We start from the raw sequence: 27,914 nt of genomic DNA, 5'->3' as shown, positions 1-27,914 counted from the left end.
ACAACGATTAGTTCCATTAGTCTCCCAAACAAAGGGCTTCCATTCATAGATGTTCACAGCAACATTGGCAGGACAGACAGTCCTGGCCCTGCCAAAAGCATTCTCCAGTTACGTAAGTCATTTAACCTAAGCCTCAGTTTTCTTATCGGCAAAGAGAGCTGTTTAGAATAGCTGGTCTCTTAGGTACTTCTGAGGTCTACCAATTGATGAACTTCTGACAACGGGATATCTTATCAAAAGTGCTCTAGAGGAATGCACCACAGTCAAACAAAACCCACCTTCCATATGGTAATTCAAAATACTGGGTATTTATGGAAAAAGTAAAGTGTCAGTCACTCAGTTGTGTCTGACTCTGAGATCCAGTGAACTGTAGCCCACCAGGCACCTCTGCCCATGGAATTATCTAGGCAAGAATACTACAGGGCCAGTTCCTTCTCTAGGGGATCGTCCCCACCCAGGGATCAAACCCAGGTCTCCTGCATTGCAGCAAGACTCTTTACTGTCTGAGCCACCAAGGAAGCCCTTGAGTTGACATTAAAAAAACTAGTAACTGGCAAAGGAGAAAAACATTAAAAGCATTCCTTTGGTAATGAAACATCAGCTTTATAAGGATTTAACATAACCTGTATTGGAGTATACCAACTTAACAGGAAGACGTCACTGGACCAGAGGGAGTAGATTCTTTTACAAGCTATGGCACCCCACTCCGGTACTCTTGCCTGGAAAGTCCCATGGACGGAAGAGCCTGGAAAGCTGCGATCCATGAGGTTGCTGAGGGTTGGACACGACTGAGAGACTTCACTTTCACTTTTCACTTTTATGCATTGGAGAAGGAAATGGCAACCCACTCCAGCGTTCTTGCCTGGAGAATCCCAGGGGTGGGGGAGCCTGGCGGGCTGCTGTCTATGGGGTCGCACAGAGTCGGACACGACTGAAGCGACTTAGCCGCAGCAGCAAGGCAGATAGAGTTCTTTCCTCTCACAAATCTCATGGCATTAATCATATAGACCTGCATGCATATCTTTTTTTAATTGAAGTAGAATTTATCTACAACATTTCATTAGTTCCAGGTGTATAATGTAGTGATTCAGTATTTCTAAACATTACAAAATCACCAACATAATAAATCTAGTTACCATCTGTCACCATGCAAAGTCATTACAATATGATTGACTATATTCTAGTAGTCATGTATGGATGTGAGGGTTGGACCAAAAAGAAAGCTGAGCACTGAAGAATTGATGGTTTTGAACTGTGGTGTTGGAGAAGACTCTTGAGAGTCCGTTGGACTGCAAGGAGATCCAACCGGTCAATCCTAAAGGAAATCAGTCCTGAATATTCATTGGAAGGACTGATGCTGAAGCTGAAGCTCCAATACTTTGGCCACCTGATGCGAAGAACTGACTCACTGGAAAAGACACTGATGCTGGGAAAGATTGAAGGCAGGAGAGGGGATGACAGAGGACGGCAACACCAACTCGATGGACATGAGTTTGAACAAGCTCCAGGAGTTGGTGATGAACAGGGGAACCTGGCATGCTGCAGTCCATGGGGTTGCAAAGAGTCGGACACAACTGAGCAACTGAACTGACTGACTATATTTGCAATGTAAAATGTGTTTTATCCCTGTGACTGATTTTATAACTAAAAGTTTTTACCTCTGATCACTCTTACCTATTACACTCATCCTCTTATTTTACTTCCCTCTAGCAACCCCCAGTTTGTTCTCTATGAGTCTGTTTCTGTTTTGTTTGCTCATTTGTTTTGTTTTTTAGATTCCACATTTAAGTGAAATCATACCGTATTTCTCTTTTTCTGTCTGACTTATTTTACCTGGAATAATACTGGGTTGGCCAGTAAGTTTGTTCAGGTTTTTCCATAAAATGTAACCAAAAAAGCCACGCAATACCTTCTAGGTTCATCCATACTGCAAATGGCAAGATTTAATTCTTTTTTATAGATGAGTAATACTCCACTCTGTGTGTGTGTGTGTGTGTGTGTGTGTGTGTGTGTGTGTATCACATCTTCTTTGTTCATTCATTTACTGATGGACATTTAAGTTGCTCCCATATCTTGGCTGTAGTAAATAATGCAGCAATGAACATAGGCATACATATATCTTTTTGAGTTAGTGTTTATGTTTTCTGTGGGAAAATATTCAGAATCAGAAGTGCTGGATAGTATGGTAAAAATTTAATTTTTTGAGAAATTTCCGTACTGTTTTCCATAGAAGCTGCACCAATTTACATTCTAACAACAGTGCCCTGCATTTCCCTTTTCTCCACATCCTCACAAGCATGTTATTTGTTGTCATTTTGATGACAGCTATTCTGACAGATGTGGTTCTAACTTGCATTTCCCTGCTGATTAGTGATGTCGAGCATCTTTTCATGTGTCTGCAAGCCATTCATATATATGTCTTCTTTGGAAAAATGTCCTGCATACATGTCTTACCCCACTCCAGGCAAATTCTAAAAATCTTTGAGAACAGAAACTTGGTGTCCTCTTCTTTACATCGGTCAGATACCAGATAGAAAGCAAGCTCTTCCCAGTAAAAATCTACAGTCAATAAAAATGGCACAGCCCAAAGCAATTCTCCCCAAAATGCTTCTACCTAAACTACCACAAGGAACTTTCATTCTGCTGATTCATATGGCAGTTCAGCTGTTAAAAAGCTGAAGTGCTATTTTGGGATCATTCACAGCCACTAGGCAAAAGGCGGAAAAGAGTAAGCAGCTCCTTAAAGTTTATTATACTTCTGTTCTTCACCTTTCAAACATCCCTTTCAGACAGCTACTACAAAAGGAATGAGCATACAGACATTTATCATGAGACATTTCTGTTCCATTTTTTCACTTTCTAACGGAGGCTTCAGGCACCATCTCACACTGACGACTGCAGGGTCCACCCAGCAGTAAGAAGGAGGTGGAAACTGTGTGGGTGAATATTCAGTGATTTCCATCTGCTACTCCAGGCTAGTATCAGGCCAGACCACGCTGGCATCACACACCCTTACATAAATGTTGACTTGGGAAATATGTCAAACAGCTTTAATGATCTATTTTTCCAATGGAGCAAATGCAAACAAAAGTGTCAACTCACAGGAAATAAATCAACAGATCGAAAAATAATGTTTTAGATCCTGAGTGATTTACATCTATTAGGTTCTCTCTCAACAAAGTTCTCTTTTTTAAATGTTCTTCTCATTTAAAATTTGGAATTATCAAGAGGAAAAGACTGAATATTATAATACACTGGCATCTTCTACACATTCAAGTCCATGCCTCACTCCACATGGAGGATTTGATTATTGGCTCTTCTCCCACACCCTGCTCCCAACATACAGAGAGCACCCAGTTCTGAACTCACCTCACAGCTCCCTCATCCTACACCAAGGCAGATTTAAAGTTGTCAACTAAAACATCTATTCATCATTCTGTGTTCTTTTTGGTATATTCTCTATTTCAGCCCACTATTATATCTATGATAATTGTCTTAAACTGTGAGATTTACGGAAGACAGGATCTATGTGTGTAAGATTCACTGTGTACAGCATCCTGACATCTGCAGCCAGATGCTTAATAAAGGCCTCTTCTCATTAAGCTCCCAGTAACTCCTGGCAATAAGGAGCAACAGGACTTGGACTGAAAATGTGAACTAGGAAGAAAGGGCAAAGAGAAAAGTATGGTTAAAGTTACATCATATTTCATGTAGGACACTAGTCACAAGTTTGATACTATGTGTCAATTCACTGCTCTGAAGGACAAACCCTCTGCTCATAATTAGAGAATGTACATCCATTTCCATTAAACTGCTCCCTAGATACAACCTCTAAGTCAGAAGGGGGATGCTGGAGAATGTTTGGAGCAAACCTATCCCTACTACTGGGGAAAAAAATCACCTTTCATCATTACTGTATACCACTATGATTGGAATCCAACTACAGTTGACTCTTGAACAACATCAGTTTGAATTGCTCAGATCCACTTACATGTGGATTACAAATATGTACATTTCTATACAATCTGAGATTGGCTGAATCCACAGATACAGATCTGTGAATACTGAGGGCCCTGTAAAGTTATACATGGATATTCAACTGGGGGAGTAGTACCCCAAACCTCTTCAGTGTGCAAGGGTCAACTATAATCCCACCCTGTGAAATCCTAGCCCTCAAACACGACTAAAGACAGGTGGTTTCCCCCAGTCTGTGTTTAGAGCAAATCAGTGAGCAAAATGGAAATAAACTCACCTGTGGGAGTGCATTTCCTATTATTTTTCAAGGATGGAAACATGTACTGGCGCAAATCTTCCATGAAAGGCAGCTGTATGTACACTAAACACTAATGAGAGACAGCGGAGATAAAAACAGACAACTGAATTAATGGAAAAATTTAAAGCTGATCCCAAATGCTATGAAAATGGCTCAACAGAAGGATTTAAAAAATTAGAAGGCAAAAGTATAGGACATGGAGAGTGACATGCTCTGATCTCTGCTATGAGCCACTGCTGTTGTTCAGTTGCTCAGTTCAGTCGTGTTTGACTCCTTGCAACCCCATGGACTGTAGCCCGCTAGGCTCCTCTGTCCATGGGATTTCCCAGCAAGAATACTGGAGTGGGTAGGCACTTCCTTCTCCAGGGGACCTTCCTGACCCAGGGACTGAATTCATGGCTCCTGCTTGGCAGGTGGATTCTTTACCACTGAGTCACCTGGGAAGCCCTGTGATAAGTTGTACACAACTGCAAACAGTACAAAAATAGTAAATATAAAAGAAATGCTCAAAGAAAGACTATCAAATATCTACAAAACGCATGACTAACATAACAGATGAGAAGAGTCAAGGTGACTGGCAGGCTGACATGGAAGTCAGGATACCTGCCTTCTCTTCCATTTCTGCCACAGTGAGTTCGCTGAGACACAAGAAATGGCAAGGAATCTAGATCTGTATTTTCAACAGGACAGCCCTAAAAAACGTAAATTCAGCAGGATCACAAGAAAATCACACCCTCAGCCTTTATCCATAGTAAAGACTATTGTAAAAAGGGAAGTAATCTGTATTCCCTTGAGGTTCTGAGACGTCAGGAAGGATGAGAATGGAGAGGAAGTCACTGGACTGGGCAAACAGTAAGTCATAGTCAACTTTTACCAGTTGTTTTATTAGGAAGCTCCTTGTACACTCTTGTAATTTATGCTCTTTCACTGCAACTGAAAGTGATTCCCAGACCAGCAGTCTCAGCATTAGGTGGGAGTGGGTGAGAAATGCAGAATTTCAGGCAACCCCCGTCCCCAGAGCTACAGAATCAGAATGTGCATTTTAACCAGATCCCCTCAGTACCTCCCATGCACATGAACAGTTGAAAAACACTGTTTAGAACAAAGCAACTGAAGGGAAAAAATTAATATGAATAAACAACTTGCAGGTTCTACCTCATATGCGTCCTTGATCAAAGGAAAAGCCACGCCAACTTGAGGATTAGTTTTTTCGTTGTAAACATATCGAACCACGGCCACCATGTCTAATTCATCCAAAGCATGAATCAGGGAGGAGAGGGCAACTGCTGCCGCCTAGTAAGAGAGATGTTTGTGTTAGTATGTGTCCAACATGTGAGGATTTTCACAGCACAACTGAATACTTGTAAGATTGCTATCCACATTCTCCCTGTTTCGGATATTAAATACCCCTCTATCCACTTGAAGGCTACACTGTACACATTGCATTTGATCACATTTACTGTACCTCTTCGGGAACTTTGTTATATGCTCTTTTTCCTTCAACTTTCCTTCTCCTCTGAATTTATACCTAACTCTAAACAAAATTTTTCCTTGCCCTCTCTCCATAAATTACTATCTGTAACCTTCTTTACCTTCATCTTAAATTTCATGAAATAATCTTGTTTCACCACTTAGAACACAATTATTCTTCAATCTAAACCAGCTACGTAGCCATTTCCTTCCTGAAACTACTCTGAAGTGCCCTGTGATCTCCAAGTTGCCAAACTCTTAGTCTCCATTCTATCTGTTTGACCTTTCAGTAGCATCTGACCACCCCTCTTTCTCTACACTTTCTCCTTCTTTGGCTTCAGAAGTAACACTCTCCTCTGGTTATTCTACCTTTGTGGACCACTATTCCCCCAGCTCTTGTTGTCTTCCAATCTTGAAATTCTGCTCTTGGCCTTTTTCTCCTCCTCTCACTCTAAAAGAACTCTACTTTGGTGACAATTTCTTTCACCCAGTCCCATGAGTTGATGAATCAAAAATCTGTATATTCAGCTTTAAAACTCCTAAGATCTAGACTTACACAGCCTACTAGTTGGTAGATAACTTGTACTGTTATACCTCAGGTATTTCAAACTGTCCATGACCAAAACTAACTTTAGTATCACTCCCCTCTTCTCCGCCTGTACTCCCTCCTTCTACAAACATCACTTCCAAATGAGAAGTCCGAAAGTTGTTGATAAGGCCTGCCTACTGTCCTTCAACTTCAAGTGTTCATCAGGCTCTACAAATTCGACTTTTATGCCATTTTTCACATTCTATCCGCCCTGTTCCATCATGGTGTCCCCTGTTCCGAGAGCTGACTATGTCACTCTCTTCCATAAAAACCTCCACAGGTACCTCTTTCTCAGCCTTGGTAGAGCAGATCGTTATTCACAGGCAAGTCTTGTGCTTTCCCGCCCCAGTAGCTTTTTCCATGTACAATTTCTCCTCACTGGAATGCTCTCCCCAAAACTCTCTCTCAAGCTTCTCAAGCTTGGGCTCTCAAGCTTTGAACCCATCCTCAAGAATCAGCAAACTGACAAGCAGTCCATTTCAGATCTGCTTTACTAAGCCCTCCCTCCTCTCACTAACCTCTCAAACACTTTGTATTTTTCTCAGGGGCCACAGCTAACTTCCATCAACGTTAGCTATGCATATTCCCATCTTCTCCACAAAAAAAACGATGATATCAATATCTTGCCATCAAAATCCTCTACAGATGTCATGATAGAGTGATTACCTTTTCAGTTCAAGGAGTATTAACTTAGTGCCTACTCTTGGCTAAGTAATGTCTTCAGTTCAGTCGCTCAGTCATGTCCGACTCTTTGCGACCCCATGGACTGCAGCATACCAGGCCTCCCTGTCCATAGCCAAGTGTACCAAGTACAGAATGTATATATTCTAACAAGTCCCATACAAGAGACCATATCAGCACAGTGGGAAACTAAAGAAGAGATTACTTCCAATGTATCTGCAAGTTTTTATGTGGATGTCTTTGACAGAACCAACTGAGATATTTAAAGAAGGAAGGACGGGGTCCCCAGTGTCTGCTCTAACACAACACTACACTTGTGGGAAACTCAACTAAGGCTCCATTTCCTCTCCTTCCTCCTCTCCACTTCTCTTCCACACAGTGAAAACCAGGGCCTAAGTGTAGATTCTCAACTAAGGCTCCATTTCCTCTCCTTTCTCCTCCATTTCTCTTCCACACAGTGAAAACCAGGACCTAAGTGTAGATTCTCTGTAAAAAAAAATGCTAATAACCGAAGAAAATATTCTTAAAAAGGAATATATTCATAGATTCCTAGAATATTTGAGTTGAAAACAAAAGTATTCATCTAGTTTGGCAACCCACATGATGAAGGACTTGCCTTCCACATCTGACTGATGGAGACTCTGCTTAGAAACTTACAGGAATGGGGACTGGACCATCTCACAAGGAACCAATCCATATGGAGACAGTAATCCTTGTTGATAAAATAATTCTTCATTGTGAACAAAACGACCACTTGTTGGTTCCAATTTATCCTCTGGCAGGAAGCAGAGTCTAGCTCCTGCTTCATATGATAACCCGCTAAGTATCTGAAGAAGGCTATCACATCCCTCATCCCTCCTACTTTGCTGCTACCTACACAAGTATTCTCCATGTTATCTTTTACTGAAAATTTCCATGACAATTTCTTTCTTCCTCAGCTTATCTCATTAAGCTCCAATTAGTTAATATTATTCTTTGAGTAAGACATCAAGAACTGACACCACAGAATAGCCCTGACCCGTTAGTAGAAGAATTTTTTTTTCTTGAGTGTCACAAAGTGACCCTGTGATCTATAGGTTCCGTATAAGGCTGGATGTGAACTACACAAGCCACAAGGCTGCCCTGACCTGAGCTAGCAAGTCTAGACAATGACAAGTGCTAACATGGCTTTGTGATGTGACTTTTCTTACTCATATCCAGCAATCACATGAAGTGATCAAAATTTTCTTTGGGTAAAAGGACATTAAGCTGGAGTTAAAACTTCGGCAGAAGTTAAAAATGCAGTTGTGTTGACAACATATATTGAACTGCATGATTCCCAAAAGGATGTGATTCAGGAGAAATCCATGAAGTAGGAGTTTCAAATTTGAGAAGTCACATACACCTACTGTGCATTAACAAATCCAACATTGAGTGGAAGCCAAGCATTTTCTTCTCTTAATTTTACTGCTCTAATGGATATTGGCATATCCATTCACTAAATCAGCAGCCAGCTACCTTTCAGAGGTGAGGGGAAAAGGAGGACTAGATCCCTAACACCACCACCCGAACAAGCCTTCTGCATCCAGTTTACCAGTTCCAAATATAAATAACTTCTGGAACTTGGAGACCTGTTTAAGTAGTCTGAAACAGACACAGGATGGTAAGCCTCCAGTTAACATCAAAATTTCCAAGGGAGTTCTGACTTGAAGACTGCACAGGAAATATCTGTAGAGAGGGCAGGTGTGCACATAGGATGTAACAGTCACGGGTTGTTAATCAGACAGAAACCAGCCTGAAAACACAACCTCCTGGGATGTAGAAAGAGAATGAAGAGAAAGGGGCAAAGAGAATAAGACAAACTTCTCAATGATGGAAGCTGTCCAGTGAGTAAGTGGATCTTCAGCATGCTTTGTTGCTGTTGTTCAGTCGCTCAGTTCTGTCCAACTCTTTGCAACCCCATGGACTGCAGCATGCCAGGCTTTCCTGTCCTTCGCCAACTCCTGGAGCTTGCTCAAACTCATGTCCATTAAGTCAGTGATGCCATCCAACCATATCATCCTCTGTCATCCCCTTCTCCTCCTGCCTTCAATCTTTCCCAGCATCAGGGTCTTTTCCCAATGAGTCCATTCTTCACATCAGGTGGCCAAAGTATTGGGGCTTCAGCTTCAGCATCAGTCCTTCCAATGAATATTCAGGATTGATTTCCTTTAGGATTGATCAGTTTGATCTCCTTGCAGTCCAAGGGACTCTCAAGAGTCTCTCCAACACCACAGTTCAAAAGCATCAATTCTTCGGCGCTCAGCTTTCTTTATAGTCTAACTCTCACATCCATACATGACCACTGGAAAAACCATAGCCTTGACTAGACGGACCTTTGTTGGCAAAGTAAAGTCTCTGCTTTTTAATATGTTGTCTAGGTTGGTCATAGCTTTTCTTCTAAGGAGCAAGTGTCTTTTAATTTCATGACTGCAGTCACCATCTGCAGTGATTTTGGAGCCCAAGAAAAATAAAGTCTGTCATTGTTTCCATTGTTTCCCCATCTATTTGCCATGAAGTGATGGGACTGGGTGTCATGATTTAGCTTTTTGAATATTGAGTTTTAAGCTAGCTTTTTTACTCTCCTCTTTCACTTTCATCAAGAGGCCTTTCAGTTCCTTTTTTGCTTTCGCCATAAGGGTGGTGTCATCTGCATATCTGATGTTATTATTGGTATTTCTCCCTGTAATCTTGATATCAGCTTGTGCTTCAGCCAGCCTGGCATTTCCATGATGTACTCTGCATATAAGTCAAATAAGCAGGGTGACAATATATAGCCTTGCCATACTCCTTTCCCAATTTTGAACCAGTCCATTGTTCCATGTCCAGTTCTAACTGTTGCTTCTTGATTTGCATACAGGTTTCTCAGGAGGCAGGTAAGGTGGTGTGGTTTTCCCATGTCTTTAAGAATTTTCCAGTTTGTTTCCACACAATCAGAGGCTTTAGCATCATCAGTAAACCAGAAATAGATGCTTTTCTGGAATTCTGTTGCTGCTTCTATGATCCACCAGCTGTGGGCAATTTGATCTCTGCTTCCTCTGCCTTTTCTAAATCCAGCTTGAATATCTGGAAATTCTCGGTTCATGAACTGTTGAAGCCTAGCTTGAAAAATTTTGAACATTACTTTGCTAGCAAATGAAATAAGTGTACTTTGGCAGTTTGAACATTCTTGGCATTGCCCTTCTTTGGGACTAGAATGAAAACTGACCTTTTCCAGTCCCGTGGCCACTGCTGAGTTTTCCAAATTTGCTGGCATACTGAGTGCAGCACTTTCACAGCATCATCTTTTAGGATTTGAAATAGCTCAGCTGGAATTTCATTACCTCCACTAGCTTTGTTCAGTTCAAGCCAGCACTAAATGTTCTGCTTATGAAAATGAAAATATTAACCTAATGCCACACTTCCTGAACCTGTGACCATGAGATCCCCAAATTAAATATATTTGCTCAAACGTTTTTGTTTTTAATATTCACCTGATCTCCAATTGCAGGACTATGTTCTCAGGCCTTGTGCTCATGCTATGACAAACTCATTTATCACTTCTCCATTTTCAAAGCTAAAGGTCAGTGAATTTTCCCACTGCTGTTGCAAGAATTAATGTTATTTTAAACTATAAAAGCCCCAAACAACTCACTTAAAATGACAATTCAATTCTGTGGCCCTGCCTTAAAGACCTACTGTCAACTCACCTCATCATCTTTTGCTGCAAAGACCTTTAGAACTTGATTTCCCATAAAATATTTCATGTGGACCTACACGAGGAAGTGAGAAAAAGAACTGGTTTAGATCCAAAGTAAGGAACATATGAAACCATAATGCCACATGTTATTAAGAAATTCTATTCAAAATGCTCTTGCTGAAAAACATTCACAGGCACTAGAAACAACTTACTACTTGAGGTTCAAATAAATTAAACACAATAAATGTAAAGTCAGATGAGTAAGATTTAGCATAGATCAGATCATGAAGTCTCATAAGCAAAGTGGTTTGGACTTCATCCTAAGAGCAATGACAAAGCACTGATGAATTGCAAGAGACTAGAGTACCATTTGTCCTTTAAATTACTTAACTAGCAGAGCATCAGAGTCAAAGACAGACTAGAAAATGAATACTAAGAGTTCCTGATATTATAACCACCTGCATCTATCAACCAAGATCAACATCTCTTTGATCTATGTCATCTTGAGCCCAGAGTTTCTAAGAAGGTGCCATAAGAGAAGTAATGCTTCTCAAATATTTTTTCTGCACTCCCACCTCTAATGCTGAGAAATTGTGAGCACTTTCACAGTAACAGCAGTTCAAGAAAACTGAGTCTCAAAGGTGTGGGGGTGAGGCCCATGTAATTTAAATACCCTCCATCTTCACATCCATTCCCCATCTGAAAACCATTATTTGAAGAAATATGGGAATAATTTTATATTTTCAGTCTGCTACATTTGTATAGATTTATTTGCCCTTTTATTAGAATCTGTAATAGCTGACTTATTCAAGAACAGTTAATGATACCTTTTCCTAAGGCACCTAAATGACTTCTCAAAGGACAGTCAGACATTTGGGGAATTTCTGGCTAAATTCTTATCCATCCTATAATTAGATACCAAGAATACTGACAACTTGGAAGAAGAAAAAGTGAAAAGTCCCCTGAAAATTTAAAAGAGTAATTCACAATTAAAAAAAAAAAAGAGTCCATTTTATATAATGAAAAGTTTCACACTAATTCAATCCAGAAATATTAGTGTCCCTCAGTTTAAGGGAATCTGGAAAACTATGTGATCTTATTTATTTAAAGCTAATTACTAGTCTGTTAGAAGGTACATACGTACACTTTACCTTAGTTGCTATGGAAAAACCTTCTTAAGATGCTGTGTATGCATCTGTTAACACAATACACGAAAGCATATATATAAAAGCTGCTGCTGCTGCTGCTGCTGCTAAGTTGCTTCAGTCGTGTCCGACTCTGTGCGACCCCACAGACAGCAGCCCACCAAGCTCCCCCGTCCCTGGGATTCTCCAGGCAAGAACACTGGAGTGGGTTGCCATTTCCTTCTCCAATGCATGAAAGTGAAAAGTGAAAGGGAAGTCGCTCAGTCGTCTCCGACTCTTAGCGACCCCATGGACTGCGGCCCACCAGGCTCCTCCGTCCATGGGATTTTCCAGGCAATAGTACTGGAGTGGGGTGCCATTGCCTTCTCTGATATAAAAGCTGCTGCCGCTGCTGCTAAGTCGCTTCAGTCATGTCCGACTCTGTGCGACCCCATAGATGGCAGCCCACCAGGCTCCCCCGTCCCTGGGATTCTCTAGGCAAGAACACTGGAGTGGGTTGCCATTGCCTTCTCCGATGCATGAAAGTGAAAAGTGAAAGGGAAGTCGCTCAGTCGTATCCGACTCTTGGTGACCCCGTGGACTGCAGCCTACCAGGCTCCTCTGCCCATGGGATTTTCCGGGCAAGAGTACTGGAGGGGGGTGCCATCGCCTTCTCCGGATATAAAAGCTAGACTATTCAAAAATGAGCCTGTCTACTGGTGCACAGATCACAGTTGATTAATGGCATAGCTTTAGAGTCAGAGAGACCTTGTTCAAAACCCATCTCTACCACCTTCGAACTGGGTCACCTTGGGCCTATTATCTAACAGCTCTGAACCTCAATTTCCTAATATATAAAGTATGTATCATGCACCTACCTAAGAGGGTTGTCCAACCAGTCCATCCTAAAGGAAATCAGCCCTGAATATTTATTGGAAGGACTGTTGTTGAAGCTGAAACTCCAATACTTTTGTCACCTGATGCGAAGAACTGACTCATTTGAAAAGACCCTGATGCTGGGAAAGATTGAAGGTGGGAGGAGAAGGGGATGACAGAGGATGAGATGGTTGGATGGCATCATCAACTCAATGGACATGAGTTTGAGCAAACGCTGGGAGTTGGTGATGGACAGGGAGGCCTGGTGTGCTGCAGTCCATGGGGTTACAAAGAGTTGGATACGACTGAGCGACTAAACTGAACTGAAGAGGGTTATAACAAGAATTAAATGGGAATTTACATAAAATGCTTAGTATACTGACTGTAATATTGTAATCAGTAAATGGTAGCTATTATGACTATTTCTTGGAGAAGGCAATGGCACCCCACTCCAGTACTCTTGCCCGGAAAATCCCATGGACGGAGGAGCCTGGTAGGCTTCAGTCCATGGGGTCGAGAAGAGTCAGACACGACTGAGCAACTTCCCTTTCACTTTTCACTTTCATGCATTGCAGAAGGAAATGGCAACCCACTCCAGTGTTCTTGCCTGGAGAATCCCAGGGATGGCAGAGCCTGGTGGGCTGCCGTCTATGGGGTTGCACAGAGTCGGACACGACTGAAATGACTTAGCAGTAGCAGTAGCATGACTATTTCTATTGTATCTGTCTGATAATGTACTTAAGATAAAAATAACTTAGAGCTTAACATCAAAAAAAGTTGATTTAGAAAATACTTCATGACTTAAAACTTCAGTTTAAGTGAATAAAAATCTCTTTAAATGGAATATGTATTTTTTCAGTTCACTCTTTCTTGCTTCATCATTTAACTAAATGGGCCCCCACACCCACTGTGGCACAGATGATTTAAGTTTTTTGAGTGCTGAATTACAGTTGTAGCGGTTTTAGATAGGCAATTCTTTTCTGCCTATCTGGAATTAGTTCCCAAGAGGCCAGTTTCTACAAGCAGGTCTGAATGGAGGCTCTGTTTCACTTGCCTCATAAGCACTGACTTTAATAAACATAAATTTTAAGTTTAATCACTCTTCCCAAAGTAAATAATTTTAAAGAAAAGTATGTTGATTGTAATTTGTTAGAGACTCTCAACTTCCAAAAAGTATTTAATCTCACCATTAAAACTGTATTGACTTTAAGTAAATATTCTCAATTTTTGGCTTATGAATCTTAAAAATGCACCTAACAGTTTGAGCATATCATGAACACATTCTCCCCAACTTCACCGAATTATTCTAACACTGACTTACACAAGGACCACATGCTAGAGCAACATGAAGAAGTTCAAATCTGGTATACTGGAATATATTTATTTTAATTCTCACTTGAGTTCTTCTGGAGCCAACAAGAATCTCTTCATCTCTAAAAAGCCTGAAAAGATGCACTTTCTACTTATTCAAGTACATTTCAAGAACATTTCACTTAAGACCTTTATGAATCTTTAATGACTCTTTCTAGGACCGTGTATTGTATCTCACAGCCTTCACTGAGTTACTTCATCTCCCAATGTGTCTATTTTGCATCTCTGTATTGCAGTCTAAAAACAGATGACTTATGAACAAGCTTCACATCTTAGATCTCTGTTGGGCACTGAGAAGGGTGACTGGCATAAATCAATGATATTCTAAGAGATCTATGGTCATTCAAAACCCAACTAGACTTTCATTCCTATAAAACATTCCAGTTTACAATTAGAGAAAGGAATACAACAGCAAAGAACTGGTTGCTGTTTCTTTAAGGCTACCATGAGCTACCACTGACACCAAAGCTAAGAAGTGACTTTTCATTGAGTTTGTTCTTCTGATTTATGCTGACTTCTCCACCTCTTGATTTTCAATCTTCAAAAATCAAAGATAGTAGCACCGCAAACTACATTTAGAAAAATTAAAAGTGAAATAAGTATACATAAAAGGTCCAATCAAAACCACACCATTTCAAATAATGAGAAAAAAGCTTGTCTGTTTTGTTTACAATTAGTAGAATATGTGCTTTACCTGAGAAGATCTACAAAATCCCAAGACAGAGAAGCACTTTCCCTCCGATTTATACTTCATTTGTTCCTCATCCACTTTAGAGAAAGGAATGATATCACTCCCATAGCGGAACCCTGGAGAACAAGAGAAGAGCATCTGTTAAGCATATGGGGCCTCATTTTCTACAAGCTGAAATTGGCCCCACATATACATTAACAATATATGCACACTCTGGATCAAGCCTCTATATACTGTTCCCTGGAATCAAATTTCTGTCCCTTGTGATCAATGAGGGAAAGGAAGCAGCAGATCCACAAACATATACAATATAGAGATAATTAAAATCTAATTATATTTTTTTAAGTAGCATATTCTGCCATCTAGTTACCTTGATGATTATCCAGCCTAGAAGAAAGAACAGCAGCAAATGCAATGTACTAGTTACCAACCAAATATAAACCATGAATGACTATAAAGTATAATCATGATTTGTACAAATAATAACAAGAACACATTTATTCAGAAACCTGGAAATCTACAGAGAAAAACTCCTATTGGAAAATTTCAGAACAAAATGTTCCCAAAAATGGATGCTGGAGATTTATAAATGCCTAACAGAAGATGCCAAAATTTTTCTATTCAGAAACATTCAATTGATATGCTGGATATTTTTCTGCATTTAAATTTATTTTATTTCTGGGGTAGGATTGTCTATATATATATATTTTTAATTACTTAGGGTATTCATACACATACAGGCTCTTGGCTCCTTAAAAAAACTCCAACCCTGTTTCAGGGTCTTTGTTCTATGTACGGTTGAGCCCTTTCACTATATAGTATTGTATGTTTAATAGGGAGAAAGATCATCAAAATCCAAGGAGTCTGACCTTGGGCGGATAAAAAGGAAAAGCACATGCGTGCATCTTCACTCGAAGAAACAAAGAAACGTGTGTGTCTGTGGGCAGATTCTGTGATCCAATGTTTATTTATTAGCCCCTCTCACTCTGTTCATGCAAAGTATTTGATTAAAAAGAAACACGTTTCTATATGTCTTAATAAAAACTAATGATAAAAAAATGTCAACAAAAAATTAAGAGGGAAATACATGGCACATAAGAGTAGTACATGTTTTTTCAGACATCTTACTTGAATTGTTTAAGAGTAATTTGAAACTTCTCGTTAAAAGTGTCATGTTTTCTGGTTCATCTTTTAAAGGGCAAATCAAGTACTGCAACTTTTGTATATGGCCAAAAGTAGAGAACAGACTACAAATACGACAAGTCTTTGCTCGTATTAACTAATCCCTCTATCTAGAAGAGAGAACTCTACCTATTAGCGGGTAGAGAGTAGGGGACAGGCAAAGGAAGCATGTGGGTAATTGCAAAAAGCTAAGAGAGAAAAGCTACTCACCTATACTCTTTAAACTTAAACCATATTTAACTCTTTCCTCTCCATTGCTCTATCAATGAATTTGCTTTTTGCCTAAGATAAACCAGAGTTGCTTTCTTTGCTTGCAACCAAAAGAATTGGCACCCTCATGTCTAGTCCCTTCTCCTTCCAATCCATCCTACATCCATATGTCCTATTAATCATCTTAAAACACAACTCTGAGATTCTGCTCCTCAAAATTATAAACAGCTTCATGCTGCTCTCAAAATTAAGCATCAACTCTTCAGTGTATCATTCAGAACCCTTCCTAACTCAGAATAGTATGGAGAAACACAGACTCTTGCAGCCCTGGGTTCAAATCTACTAGCTGTTAACTATGTGATACTGCACATGTTAATGAATGTCTTTCAGCCTCAGTTCTCTTATCTGTAAAATGGGGACAAGAGTGCCTACTTCACTGCTTGCTGTGAAGATTAAAAGAGAAAATGCAGGTTGTCTTTTATATACTGCTCTGACCACGAGTCTGTATATGCCCAGTACATCTTACCCAACTACTCAGTATCACTGAGAAGGCCCTCTACTTTTCTGGTCTTATGCCCTTAATCATGTTAATCCTCCTACTATGAGACAGTCATTATACTAGGATTAAATGACTAGCAAGTAGTGGAGCCAAGATTCTAACCAGTCTGACTCCAAAATTTCTGTTCTTAACCACACTCTACCGATGAGCTGAATTAAAGAATTAGTAGAGATGATGGGATGGTAATTACATTCTAAATATAACTCATGAGAACAAAGAAAGGAGGCATAACCATTACCACTTTTAATCACTCTCCTACCCCCTGAAACCCTGCAAAACATATAAATATACACAAACACTGTGATACAATGCCACACAGATAAAAGGAATTTTTTCAAGGCTTTTAAATTAAAATTATACTGAGACTATTTAGCACATAGTAGTCTGGTGATAAATTTATTATATAAAGACTCTGGCTTCTATCTTAACCATCATTTGGTATCTTATCACTTTAGCTCTTGAACATTCAGCTGGCTTCTAAGCTCTCTGGATAGAGACATGATCTAAATACACTCTACAGAGCTAATGCATATAAATATACGAAGTACAACTCTAAAGATCCCAATGAATATAAAGCAACATGACAAATATAAATAATTTTTTTAACCCCTAAATTACCTTAAGGGAGCTAATCTGGCACATTATGAGACCTGAAATTGGCATTTAGAAAAATGATCACCATGGAAGTCAAAGATTCGCAAAAAAAGTTGCTTCACCCATGTTAATATAAGCATTTGCCTAGCTAGTAAGCTTCAGACTTCAAAACAAAGCCAAGTATTAAGTCCTGTCACTTGAGAAGAGGGAGAGAGTGAGATGAATGGAGAGAGTAGCATGGAAGCATATACACTAACACATGTAAACAGACAGCCAATGGGAATTTGCTGTACAACTCAGGGAACTCAAACTGGGGCTCTGTAATAATCTAGAAGGGTGGGAATGGGCGGGAAGTGGGAGACAGATTCAAGAGGGAGGGGACATATGTACACCTATGGTTAATTCATGTTGATGTATGATAGAAATCAAACCAGTATTGTAAAGCAATCATCAACAATTAAAAATAAATAAAACCCAGAGAGACCGAATGCATGAGCATACTCCTGTTTCAGAACAGCCCTGCCCAAACCCCAGTAGATGAGTTACAGAACCCAGCATCCCATGATTCCCTCACACAGATGTGTCTCTAGACAAATAACAATACAAAACCTAGCCTGCCTCATATCATCTTGAAGAAAATCTTCCAGGAAACAGTGAAACTCTCACTGGCATAATACCTTGAATAGTATCCTCTTTTGAAACTTCAGTTTCATCATCATCATTCAAGCAATAAACTGTTTCTTTTTGTATAGCTTCTTTTTTCAGAGTTCTTGCATCCACAACTGTCCAACACTTTTTAACCTTCTCCTGTGTAATCTGATTTCCGAAAGAAAAATAAAGGGAAAACAAGGAAAGTCAGGATTCAGACTGAAGAAAGAGGAAAAACTAATACATTCTCTGCTTTACAGAAAAAAATCCAAAACAATCACTCCAGCTACACTGGTTTGTCGTCTCTGGCTTACTGTGGAAATTTTATTTTATAATCCTTTCTACATTTTATTTTCCCCAAGGGTAATCCATAGATAAATATTAATATTCATAGATACTCAAACACTTTCTATGCAAAACCCACAGACTGTTTAATAAAAGAAGACCCTACATTTTGTTACCATACTTTTTCAATAGAGAAGAAAGGGGAAAGCAGTCTATCAGTAGTCAGAAATCAATAAGAAAATACGAAAAAGAAGCTACCAAAAGGGAAAAAAAAGGCAAGAGACTTATTCTCATTCTCAGGGACACTATTCTAGGCCTTGAAGTACCTCCATGGTGCTCATGCATGTAGTATGCTTTGGAATTAAGTCCTTGAATATTAAAAGAAAAAAAAACAGTTTATAAAAAAACATGCTTTTTACATTTTATATATTTAAGTGTGTTTATATATTTATTTTGTACATTTAAAGAAAAAAGGCAAGGAGGGCCATGTGGAGGCATGGATCAGAGGCTGACATTCAAACTGGTATGTCATCAAGTCATTACCAAAAACAACTCATTTTTGAAAGTGTGCTATTATGCACATACGCTACAAAGAGGCCATTTCACACTAATAGGTCAAAATGTACTCATATTTTTTAGATGCTATTACTACCAGATCATTTATAATTGAATTAGATGGGACTGAGCTTTAAAAACTCTGAGCTTAACTCTGGTTTGTATCTGTATTTCTGCTACAATACTACAATAATGCAACTTTTCTTTTTTTTAATGCATTTTCTTTCTTTTAAAAAAGAAAAGGAGAGGGAAAGACTTGAAACTTGTGATTAACAATCAATTGTCAATGGAGAGAAAGAGAAAGAGGAGGGAACCAACTTCTATTACAGACAATTCTTAAAAGTTCCTCTCCTAGCATGCTTTTTACATAAAAGCTAAATAGAGATGAAATAAACAGGGAGAGCAGTTAGAGAAGCAGTAATTATGGTTTTGAATAACCCACACATGAATTGCCAGTTTCTTATATAAGCACATTTGTCTGCCTGGTAACATTTCTTTAAAAAATGTGTACCTACCACTTACCGATTTATAAGCCACAATCTTTATAGACAAATTGGAGCCAATGGTCAGTTGACAGGACCAGGGCATGGAACGCCTCTCAGTTTTCTTAAAGACACACAGCTGTCTCAGAGCCTCACTTAACAAAGAAAAATGTATTATGAAAGCAGCAATTTTAAAATGTTAACCTTTGCTGGATGTTGCATTTAGTTTTCTAGACTGAGAAGTGAGATGCTGTTGATCATAAAGAGAGGAACAGCAGGTGATGACAAGCAAAACTTGTGGCAACTCTCAGTTGGGAGAGAGCCAGAGTACAAATGAGTTGGCTGAGGAAGGAGCTGAATCCCAGCTGAATTTCACTAACAGGTGAAAAGGAACATCTCTATCTTCCCTCATTCAATCTTTTCTTTCAACTCAGCCAGTTGTTTGTAACATTTTTTTTCTTTTCAGGATCAAGGACACTGTGAGGATATGATACAAGCACATTCATAAATGCATTTGCACAACTCCCTTAAAATCACAGACCTCAGGATAAAAAGCCCTACTCTAGGATATCAAAGGGTGGGCTCCATCCTATAATGTCACTGTTCAATGTCATTTAACTCCGCAATTCTTTAGTTCGTTTCCATTCTCTTAAATAAAAGACATGATGAGTATACGCACATTGTGGAGAGAGTTAGAAAATGATCTTTCAGGAGATAAAGGAACTGAGCAGTCCATACTGTCTTAAAATAAAGCAGATATAATAATCCTACGTTTCTCAGTCGGCAGGGAAGGGGAACTGGGAAGTAGCAAACACAATGTACAGAGCTAGTTCCTTTGAACATTAGTGAAGATCAACTCTACTTTCATCTGGTTCCTGATCAAATATAGCAAAGAAAAATACATGCGAGAGGTGGAACTTATGGAATTCACTAAGGATTATCTGGCATTATCCAGAGTTACGGACAAACAGGCCTCAAGAGACTCCGATTTTCAGGAACAATTTACAATGAATAGTAGATATTCTACCTGATACTCTGCTCCAAAGCTTATGGTACACCTTGGCTTTGTATTCGTTGAAGAAGGAGTGGGTCTGAAATCAGGTTTCACCTGCCTCACAGGACATTGCTAGTTGTACTATGAGTCATGTCTAAAATAATCAAGAGGTTTGGATTCTGTTCCAGGGGAAGTTCTGAAGATCAGCATTTTATAGGTAACATCTAAGAACAACTGGATAAATTCTGCAGTAGATATGAACCTCCCCAAATTAGAAGTCACGTTATCTCCCACTAACGTCTTCTAGATAAGAATAAGCCTAGCACTGGGCTGTCCTGTAGCACTCTGTGCAATGAGGGAAGTGCTGTATTTCCAACTGTGCCTGTACAATAGGCTACTGAGCACTTGAACTGTGGAGAGTATGACTGAGGGGCTAGAGTTTTAATTTTATGTAATTTTACTGAATTTAAATTTAAGTAGCCACCTGCGGATAATGGCTACTATATCAGATGGCCAAGTTCTGATCCATACCTTCATGGGAGACCTGAAATCAACACAGCTTCAAAAATGGGAAGAGAGACTTGCCTGGTAGTCCAGTGGTTAAGACTGCACGCCCAATGAAGAGGCCCTGGGTGCTAACCCTGGAAACTAGATCCCATGTGTCACAACTAAAGACTCTGCATGCAGCAATTAAGATCCAGTGCAGCCAAATAAATAAACATTTAAAAAAAGGTGAGGACAACACATAGTAATTTCCCTCCCTGCTGTAAGAAACTCTTAACAATAATTTTATTGGCCGATAATTCTTTCAATATCATGGTGAACGTGTTCACTTCAGACATGTATTCCCACATTAAAGCAAGCCATGTTCAAATTTGAGAGAATAATTTAGAAAAACACATTCGAATGTATTATAATTAGAACATATACTAAGACAAAGAAACATCACTTTATAGGATTCCTCTTTGATTCTTTCACCAATCCCTTGGGAAATTACAGTTTAATTTCCAAAATCCCCATTTACCTGCAATTTTCCAAGAGTATCTATACTTAGAAAAGCAGGTTTATCACTTATCAACTATAGCTCATTAGAATTATGTAAAAATTGTGATTGAGAAGAAAAATTAGAGCAGATATACACTATCACTACTCAAAAAAATCTTAATTGTTGATCTACTTCAACAATTAAGAATTTTATTTAAAAGGCTCGTGCTTTGTGTATTTATTGATAAACTGAAATGAATTCTTTAACATTAGGTAGTATTCCTGAAAATCTGAAACTCTAAAAAAGAAATACTGTGCAGTAGAGTATGCCGCCACCACTTTTACCAAATCAAGCCCCTCAAATATACACCATTCTAGATGCCAGGGGCCCTTGTCATGTTCTTTGCTCAAACTAAGTGCATATCCAATTCCAAGAGAGAATAACAGTCTCTTCCACCATCTCTGGATGGCTGAAAAAAGCAGCTTGCTTTATTGTTACATGGTACTTCCGGGATTTCACATTTCTTGCCTTTACAAAGCCCATATGGAATAAGTAGGTTATAAATTTGGGGGTTTTGTTTTGTGTTTGCCTGACCAAACTATTTTGTGACAAAAGCTTTAAAAAAAAAAAAAAAAAATCACTCTATTATATATAGGGACTTCTCTGGCAGTCTAGTGGTTAAGACACTGCACTTCCACGGCAGCGGGCATGGGTTTGAACCCTGGTCCGGATGCACACTGCACAGCACAGTCAAAAAGCTAAAAATAAATAAATAAATGGCAAAAAATTACTATATTATAGTATACTGCCTCCCAAACCTAAATCAGAGGACAAGAGGATACTGAGTATTATCTCAGATCTGATACCACTTTTATAATTAAGAATATTTTTTAGGTGTATGACAAGGAAGGGCCTGAGAAATGTATCCCAAGCTTGGCATAAAGAAGAAATCTACCACCTCATCTTTTATCATTTGACTTGTTAAATCTTTCATTATATCTATATATTTCCAACCTCTCCTGACAGTCCTGGAAATAAAGGAGCAACCTTGTGCCAACCATGCAAACTTCAAAGAAAAGGATTAGAGGCTGGTATACCATTTTTTTAATAAAAACCAGAGTATTTATTAAAGTGTTAGTATAACTGTTAATTCAAGAATGGCTCAGGAAAGGAAAAGCATTAGAGAGCTCTCTGATCAAAAGAGAAATGAATATGCTTACAACTGAAATTTGTAGACAATGTTTTCACTTCTTACCTAAAGGAATAAATTTCCTCCAGCCCATCTTCACCTTCTAAAGACATCATCACCTTTTTCACCATCTGAATACCTTCTTTTTGCTGCTCGGTGATTCCTTTTGGAGGAAAGGAAGGCCCATGGTGGTCTGAGAGCAAGCTGCCATCTCCTCTGTCCCCAGTTCCACCTTGCTTGCCAATCGGGAAAGGCAAACTACCAAGAAAAGATCAGCAGTAGTTAAGAACACAAGTTCTGAAGCCAAATGATAAACTGGGTTCCAATTCTGTAACTGTCACTCACTAGCTGTGAGAAAATGGGCATGTCAGTCAACTTCTCTGAGCTTTACGTTTCTCAGCTGTCAAATAGCACTCAGCTACCTTAGCCAGTACTCTTACCAGTTTCAAGTAACTGAAACCTCTTTGGTTTGGACTTTATGGGGGATATTTATTGGCTTACATAACAAAATAATTCAAAGAGTGAGGCTGCACATGGCCTTAGGATGACTAGATCCAAAGTCTCAAACACCACAGGGATTCTGTGAGCCTTTCACTCTATCTCCGTATTTCATCTTCATTTGCCTTTATGCTGGCCTGCTCTCTCCTCCACATAGCTTCTGAACACCCTCAAGTGCATAAAGCCCAATTCTACTACCAAAGAGGGACTGAGGGTTTAACCCTCTACTCTCCAATTCAAAAAGCACAACATCAAAAGCAGGAATCAATGGTAACCTGGGGGCCAGATCTGGAAGGTCAGCTTTCATTCAAGCCATAAGGTTAAAGAGTAGGAAGAAATGCTTCCTAGAAAAAAGCTGGGTGACATTCTAGGCAGACAAAAATAACAAACAAATGCCCATTAATGATTTCTCAAGGTTATTATAAAGATCAGTAAGATAAAGTGTTAAAATACTTACACCACAAACATTATCATCATTATTTTAGATATAAAATTCTTATACAGAAATCAGTTAATTGCTAGAAATAAGTAAAACCAGTTTTGTTCTTGCTTCACTCCAGTTGTTTGACTGAAATGAGACTAAAACTAGATTGGGATCAACAGTCATGGGAATAGTCAATAATCAATATACAAATTGAAAAGCAAACCAACGAAACACATTTTATGATAATAATCTATATGACACTTTATAAATGCTTTCATATAAACAATCTCATTTCATCTTTATATTATAGGTAGAGATTTCTATCTTCATCTTTTGAAAAGAAATGGAATATACAGAGACAAAATAATTTAGCCAAAGCCGCATAGCTAAAGATGAGCAAAGACCTGGTCATCTGACTGAAAGAGCAAGGTTCTTTCCACTGTAGCATGTCACCCCACTGTGTCCCTGGAAACCCAAATGGCTTCTTCAGTTTACTCAACATTATCTGTTAGTGACCCCATGTGGATTTTAAGGTGATTCCTTTATCATTTTATTTGCCATTATTAAAACAGAGCTTCCCATTTACATTTTTTTCTACATATTGTTTGCATGACAGATGTATATGTCCTGCATTACATGAAAAAAGAGCTTCCAGGGAGCAGGATATGGCACATCATGTTTCATGAGACTATTGCTGCTTCCAGAGCATCAACCAGGAAGAAGGGATGATGAAAATCAAGGATCAGGAAGGTCTGGTCCAACTAGAAGAATCAATCATACATGGGAGACACCAAACAAGAAAACCCAAAACTCTACTTTGGATGCTACAGGTCTGCAGCAAAGGAAGAGAGAGTTAAACAATCCAATCAGCATTTTATAAACAACCAGTCAAATACCAAGCCAGTGGAAGAAAAGGCTCTGTTCTGTCTCAGCTTGATTACAGTATTGCTCACACAAAAGGAAAAGTAGCCCTTTCCAGTGAAACTGACAGAAGTACAGGACGTGTGAAGGATGTAAAGACATCTGAGATTATGAGCAGGGAACAGAAACCACGCTGGGCTTTTGAAGTGCCGAGAAAACCTCGACTCAGTAAGAAGAATCACTTAAAAAGCACTTAATTTCTCTGAAGTACCATCTTAACAAGTATCAGCTTGATGGCTTATTCTGAACTATTTTTCTACAGTTCTACAGAAAGGAGATGCCCCTCAGCAGTCTTAAGAAGTACATACATGCAAGAGAGGTTCTTAATTCCCCAGGGCAGACATTTTAAAGAAGCCGTGGGCTTACCACTCGGAGCTGGAGGCTTCCTGGTAGAGATTTCAGTCTGAAAAATGAGTGTCCTCAGAAAACTAATAATTCAACATTCTATACTATCACTCTGGTTTTACCAAAAAATAGGACAAGGAAAAACAGGTTTTAGATGGAGCAGGAAGGATTAATGTAGTGAAAAGAACTTTCTGTAAGGGATATAAAATAAAGTACCTGGAGGGGAAATTCAAGTTATTGAGAGAGGAGGGACTCTCTCCCTAGAAAACTATGAAATATATTTTCCCCCTAAGTTTGTTACCTCATCTGTAAAAACACACAGCAAATTACATTTTACAAATGTGTATGTATCCTTTAGATCTGAAAATGAGTTAAAAATAAGCATATGTGTTTAAAATGGTTCCCAAGTTGACATTCTTCTCTATCCTAAAAACATCTACTGTCTTTAAGACACAGTTCTCTAGGACATTTAAGAGAAGACACTACCAATCTGGTAACTGTTGAGTAAAGTCTTCTATGTAGACAGGGGATGAACTGAATGATCTTAATGCTGCTGCTGCTAAGTTGCTTCAGTCGTGTCCGACTCTGTGCAACCCCATAGATGGCAGCCCACCAGGCTTCCCCGTCCCTGAGATTCTCCAAGCTAATTCCTCAGTTCTTTGAGTCTGCTACAGAGCTAAATTCCCATGTTTCACTGTGACTTTCATCCCGTTATCATCAAAACTCAGAAGAGTTACCGGAACACAGAGAGTAATCAATGAGTGCTGGCTGAAGTTATTAATGTGGCAGATTCTGACTCAAGAGCAGAGAGGACTCCTGCAAACCAAACGCTCTATGAAGGGGTCCTATCACTGCATCATGAGAGCACAAGAGCTGTCCACAATTATTATTTGTATGGTCTTACAAGAACTGCAGGGAGATGCCAGATTTCTTCAGGTTATGAATTATAATATCCAGCTGATCTCTGCTGAATGGGCTGCTGAGGTCAGTGAACACTTCAATATGCCTCTTCTCAAACTTCTTTCCTCTAGAAGACAGAGTTAGCACATTAACAAATCATTCTTCTGAATCATTTCCTACAAATTCAAATGTACTTGGTCACTGAGCAGAAAAAGGGTAAGGAACCAATTAGCTCCAGTTAACAATGTGATTACACTCTAGAAGTCCACATGCTGTTGATGCTAAGTTCTTACTAAACACATAATCAACAAAGTTGTGACTCACACTTTAAACATCTTAGGCAAAATTTTTGAGCATTATGGAAATATTAAGTCTCTGATTTCCGAACTTTAACCACCTCAGTTAAAGGTGTGGTCACTATGATAAAAAGGATCCCCTTCCAGCCTTCAGAAGGTAGAATATAAACAAGGAACTCTCCCGGCCTCCCTGGTGGCTCAGACGGTAAAGAATCCACCTGCATTGCGGGAGACCTGGGTTCAATCCCTGGGTTTGCAGGGCACCACAACTACAACCGTGCAAGGGTTCATTTTCCAAACAGTCTGATTCCACACTGAGAGGTTCATCTCCAACTCTCTTCAGCTGCGATACTTACAAAGTTTCTTCTTGAATCAAATCCATGCAGACGATGAGGGCATCCAGGACTCAGCTAGTTAAGGGCAGAAGATAACGTCAAACAGTCCCTTTATCCCCCCAAAATGCAACTTTTCCCCAGTGAGACCCAGTGCTGGAACCTGTGGACACTGGGCTGACTGTGTGATGATTTAAAAGTACTTGCCCAAGTGCCCTTCTTCCAAGTTTATTTCAGTAACATATATCCATATATATATTAAAAATCAAAGTAGACTTCCTAAAACATACAACCAGGAAAAATGAAGTAAGCCGAAAGGTAATCTCACATATTCCACTCATTTAATGAAAAATTATGATGCCATTTTACTGTATTGAGAACTTATCTTCTGTGATTACAGCCCATTCTTACACATGAAGTGAGCCATAATGTAGCATCTGTAAGTCACTCCCAGCACAGCAGCACCTCCCAGTGACCAGAGATGGCATCACTGTTTAAAAAAATAAGAGGAACAGGACACCTGTGGAAGAAATTGTTAAGTCTCACAGTTGGGGCATCAGTCTGATTTTTGGCATACAAATATCCTCTATGCAGGAAGGCTAGGAGAACGCTAAGGCTGTACTCTTTGTACAGCATTACGTCCAAACATATCTAACTACTGCCACCACCATGCCTTCTGCACACAGTCAACACACACACTTCTGATACTTCCCATCCTCTCAATGTCACGAGGGCAGACTGGAGGGCTTGGAGTCCAGGCACCCAACCCAACCTTTTAATGTGTAATTAAAAGTCCACTCACCCAACCAATTAATGGGCTTGGAGTCCACCCACCCAACCAGTTAATGTGTAACTATTTCACACTAAGTCCTAATGTGCTTCACATCCATGATGTCCTCAGCGCCAAAAATGTCCATATACTCAGAGCAAGGACTCTTAAAGAACCTCACTGAACTAGATGACAATTCCCTAGGTTAAAGGAAATTTCTTCAGAGTCGTCTCTGGCTGAAAAAAGGATACGGTCAGCTTGCTGAGAACCTGGCTGGATTTTGCTTTCAATGTCCTCCAGCAGGTCAAAATCCGGGCGCATCAGATGTCTGTGCACTGTGATGTTCTGATACTGATCCCCAGCAGCGAGGGCGTTCTTGGTGCCATCGGTACCAAAAAGGACCAACGCAACTTCATCTTTGTTCTCAGCAAACACCTACAGAAGTACGTGAGAGGGCTGCAAATCATACAATATCACCTGGAGGCCATTAGATAATTAACCTTCTGGGAGCAAGACAAGCATATTTCCCCTGGGGAGGCCCCTGGGGCCATTGGCAACAACAGGATACTGGGCTAACTGGCCCCTGGGATTGATGGGCAGTGACAGTTCCTAGGTTCTAAGTGGACTTCTTCATTGACTAAAGGTCCTGTCCTTTCAACACACTTTGTGGTGGAGGAATGGGTGGGCACTAACTGCTTTTGATGAGTTTCTTTGATGTGCTTCCACCCAAATCAGACTCTCATTCTCAGTGAAAACTAATTACAGATGATTTGAAAAGATTTTAGTCTGTCTTTCTGGAATGACTATCCCTGGTTGAAAATTTCCAGAGATTAAAAGAAAATTACTGGTTCATATTCTATATCCCAGCAATTTCCCCTGTAGGTATATATACTATAGAGAAGCCCTTACACATGTACACAAGACAACAAGGGACAAGAAAGTTCAAGTTCACTTCAGCACTGTTCATAACAGGG

General features: G+C 39.5%; 1 protein-coding gene and 1 long non-coding RNA gene across 4 annotated transcripts in view; one reads left to right on the top strand and one right to left on the bottom strand.

Moving 5' to 3' along the window:
- The window catches only part of XRCC5 (X-ray repair cross complementing 5), an 86,667-nt gene that overhangs the window by 51,980 nt on the left and 6,773 nt on the right, over positions 1 to 27,914 (bottom strand). For all 3 annotated transcript variants that reach the window (XM_059875096.1, XM_024975584.2, NM_001102141.1), the window contains 10 exon segments: positions 27,192 to 27,375; positions 26,196 to 26,244; positions 25,548 to 25,670; positions 22,522 to 22,713; positions 19,328 to 19,442; positions 17,995 to 18,133; positions 14,776 to 14,888; positions 10,721 to 10,783; positions 5,429 to 5,566; positions 4,253 to 4,343 (listed from right to left, as the gene is read on the bottom strand). In XM_059875096.1, coding sequence (XP_059731079.1) covers positions 4,253 to 4,343; positions 5,429 to 5,566; positions 10,721 to 10,783; positions 14,776 to 14,888; positions 17,995 to 18,133; positions 19,328 to 19,442; positions 22,522 to 22,713; positions 25,548 to 25,670; positions 26,196 to 26,244; positions 27,192 to 27,375 — 1,207 coding nt within the window.
- On the top strand, positions 19,426 to 19,966 carry LOC112443117 (uncharacterized). The gene is made up of 2 exons (XR_003031356.1): positions 19,426 to 19,669; positions 19,754 to 19,966. It is a non-coding gene; the product is annotated as an uncharacterized lncRNA (long non-coding RNA).

This window comes from Bos taurus, chromosome 2 (assembly GCF_002263795.3).
Source record: "Bos taurus isolate L1 Dominette 01449 registration number 42190680 breed Hereford chromosome 2, ARS-UCD2.0, whole genome shotgun sequence".
Taxonomy (NCBI): domain Eukaryota; kingdom Metazoa; phylum Chordata; class Mammalia; order Artiodactyla; family Bovidae; genus Bos; species Bos taurus.
This window is presented reverse-complemented; position numbering and strand designations above follow the sequence as displayed.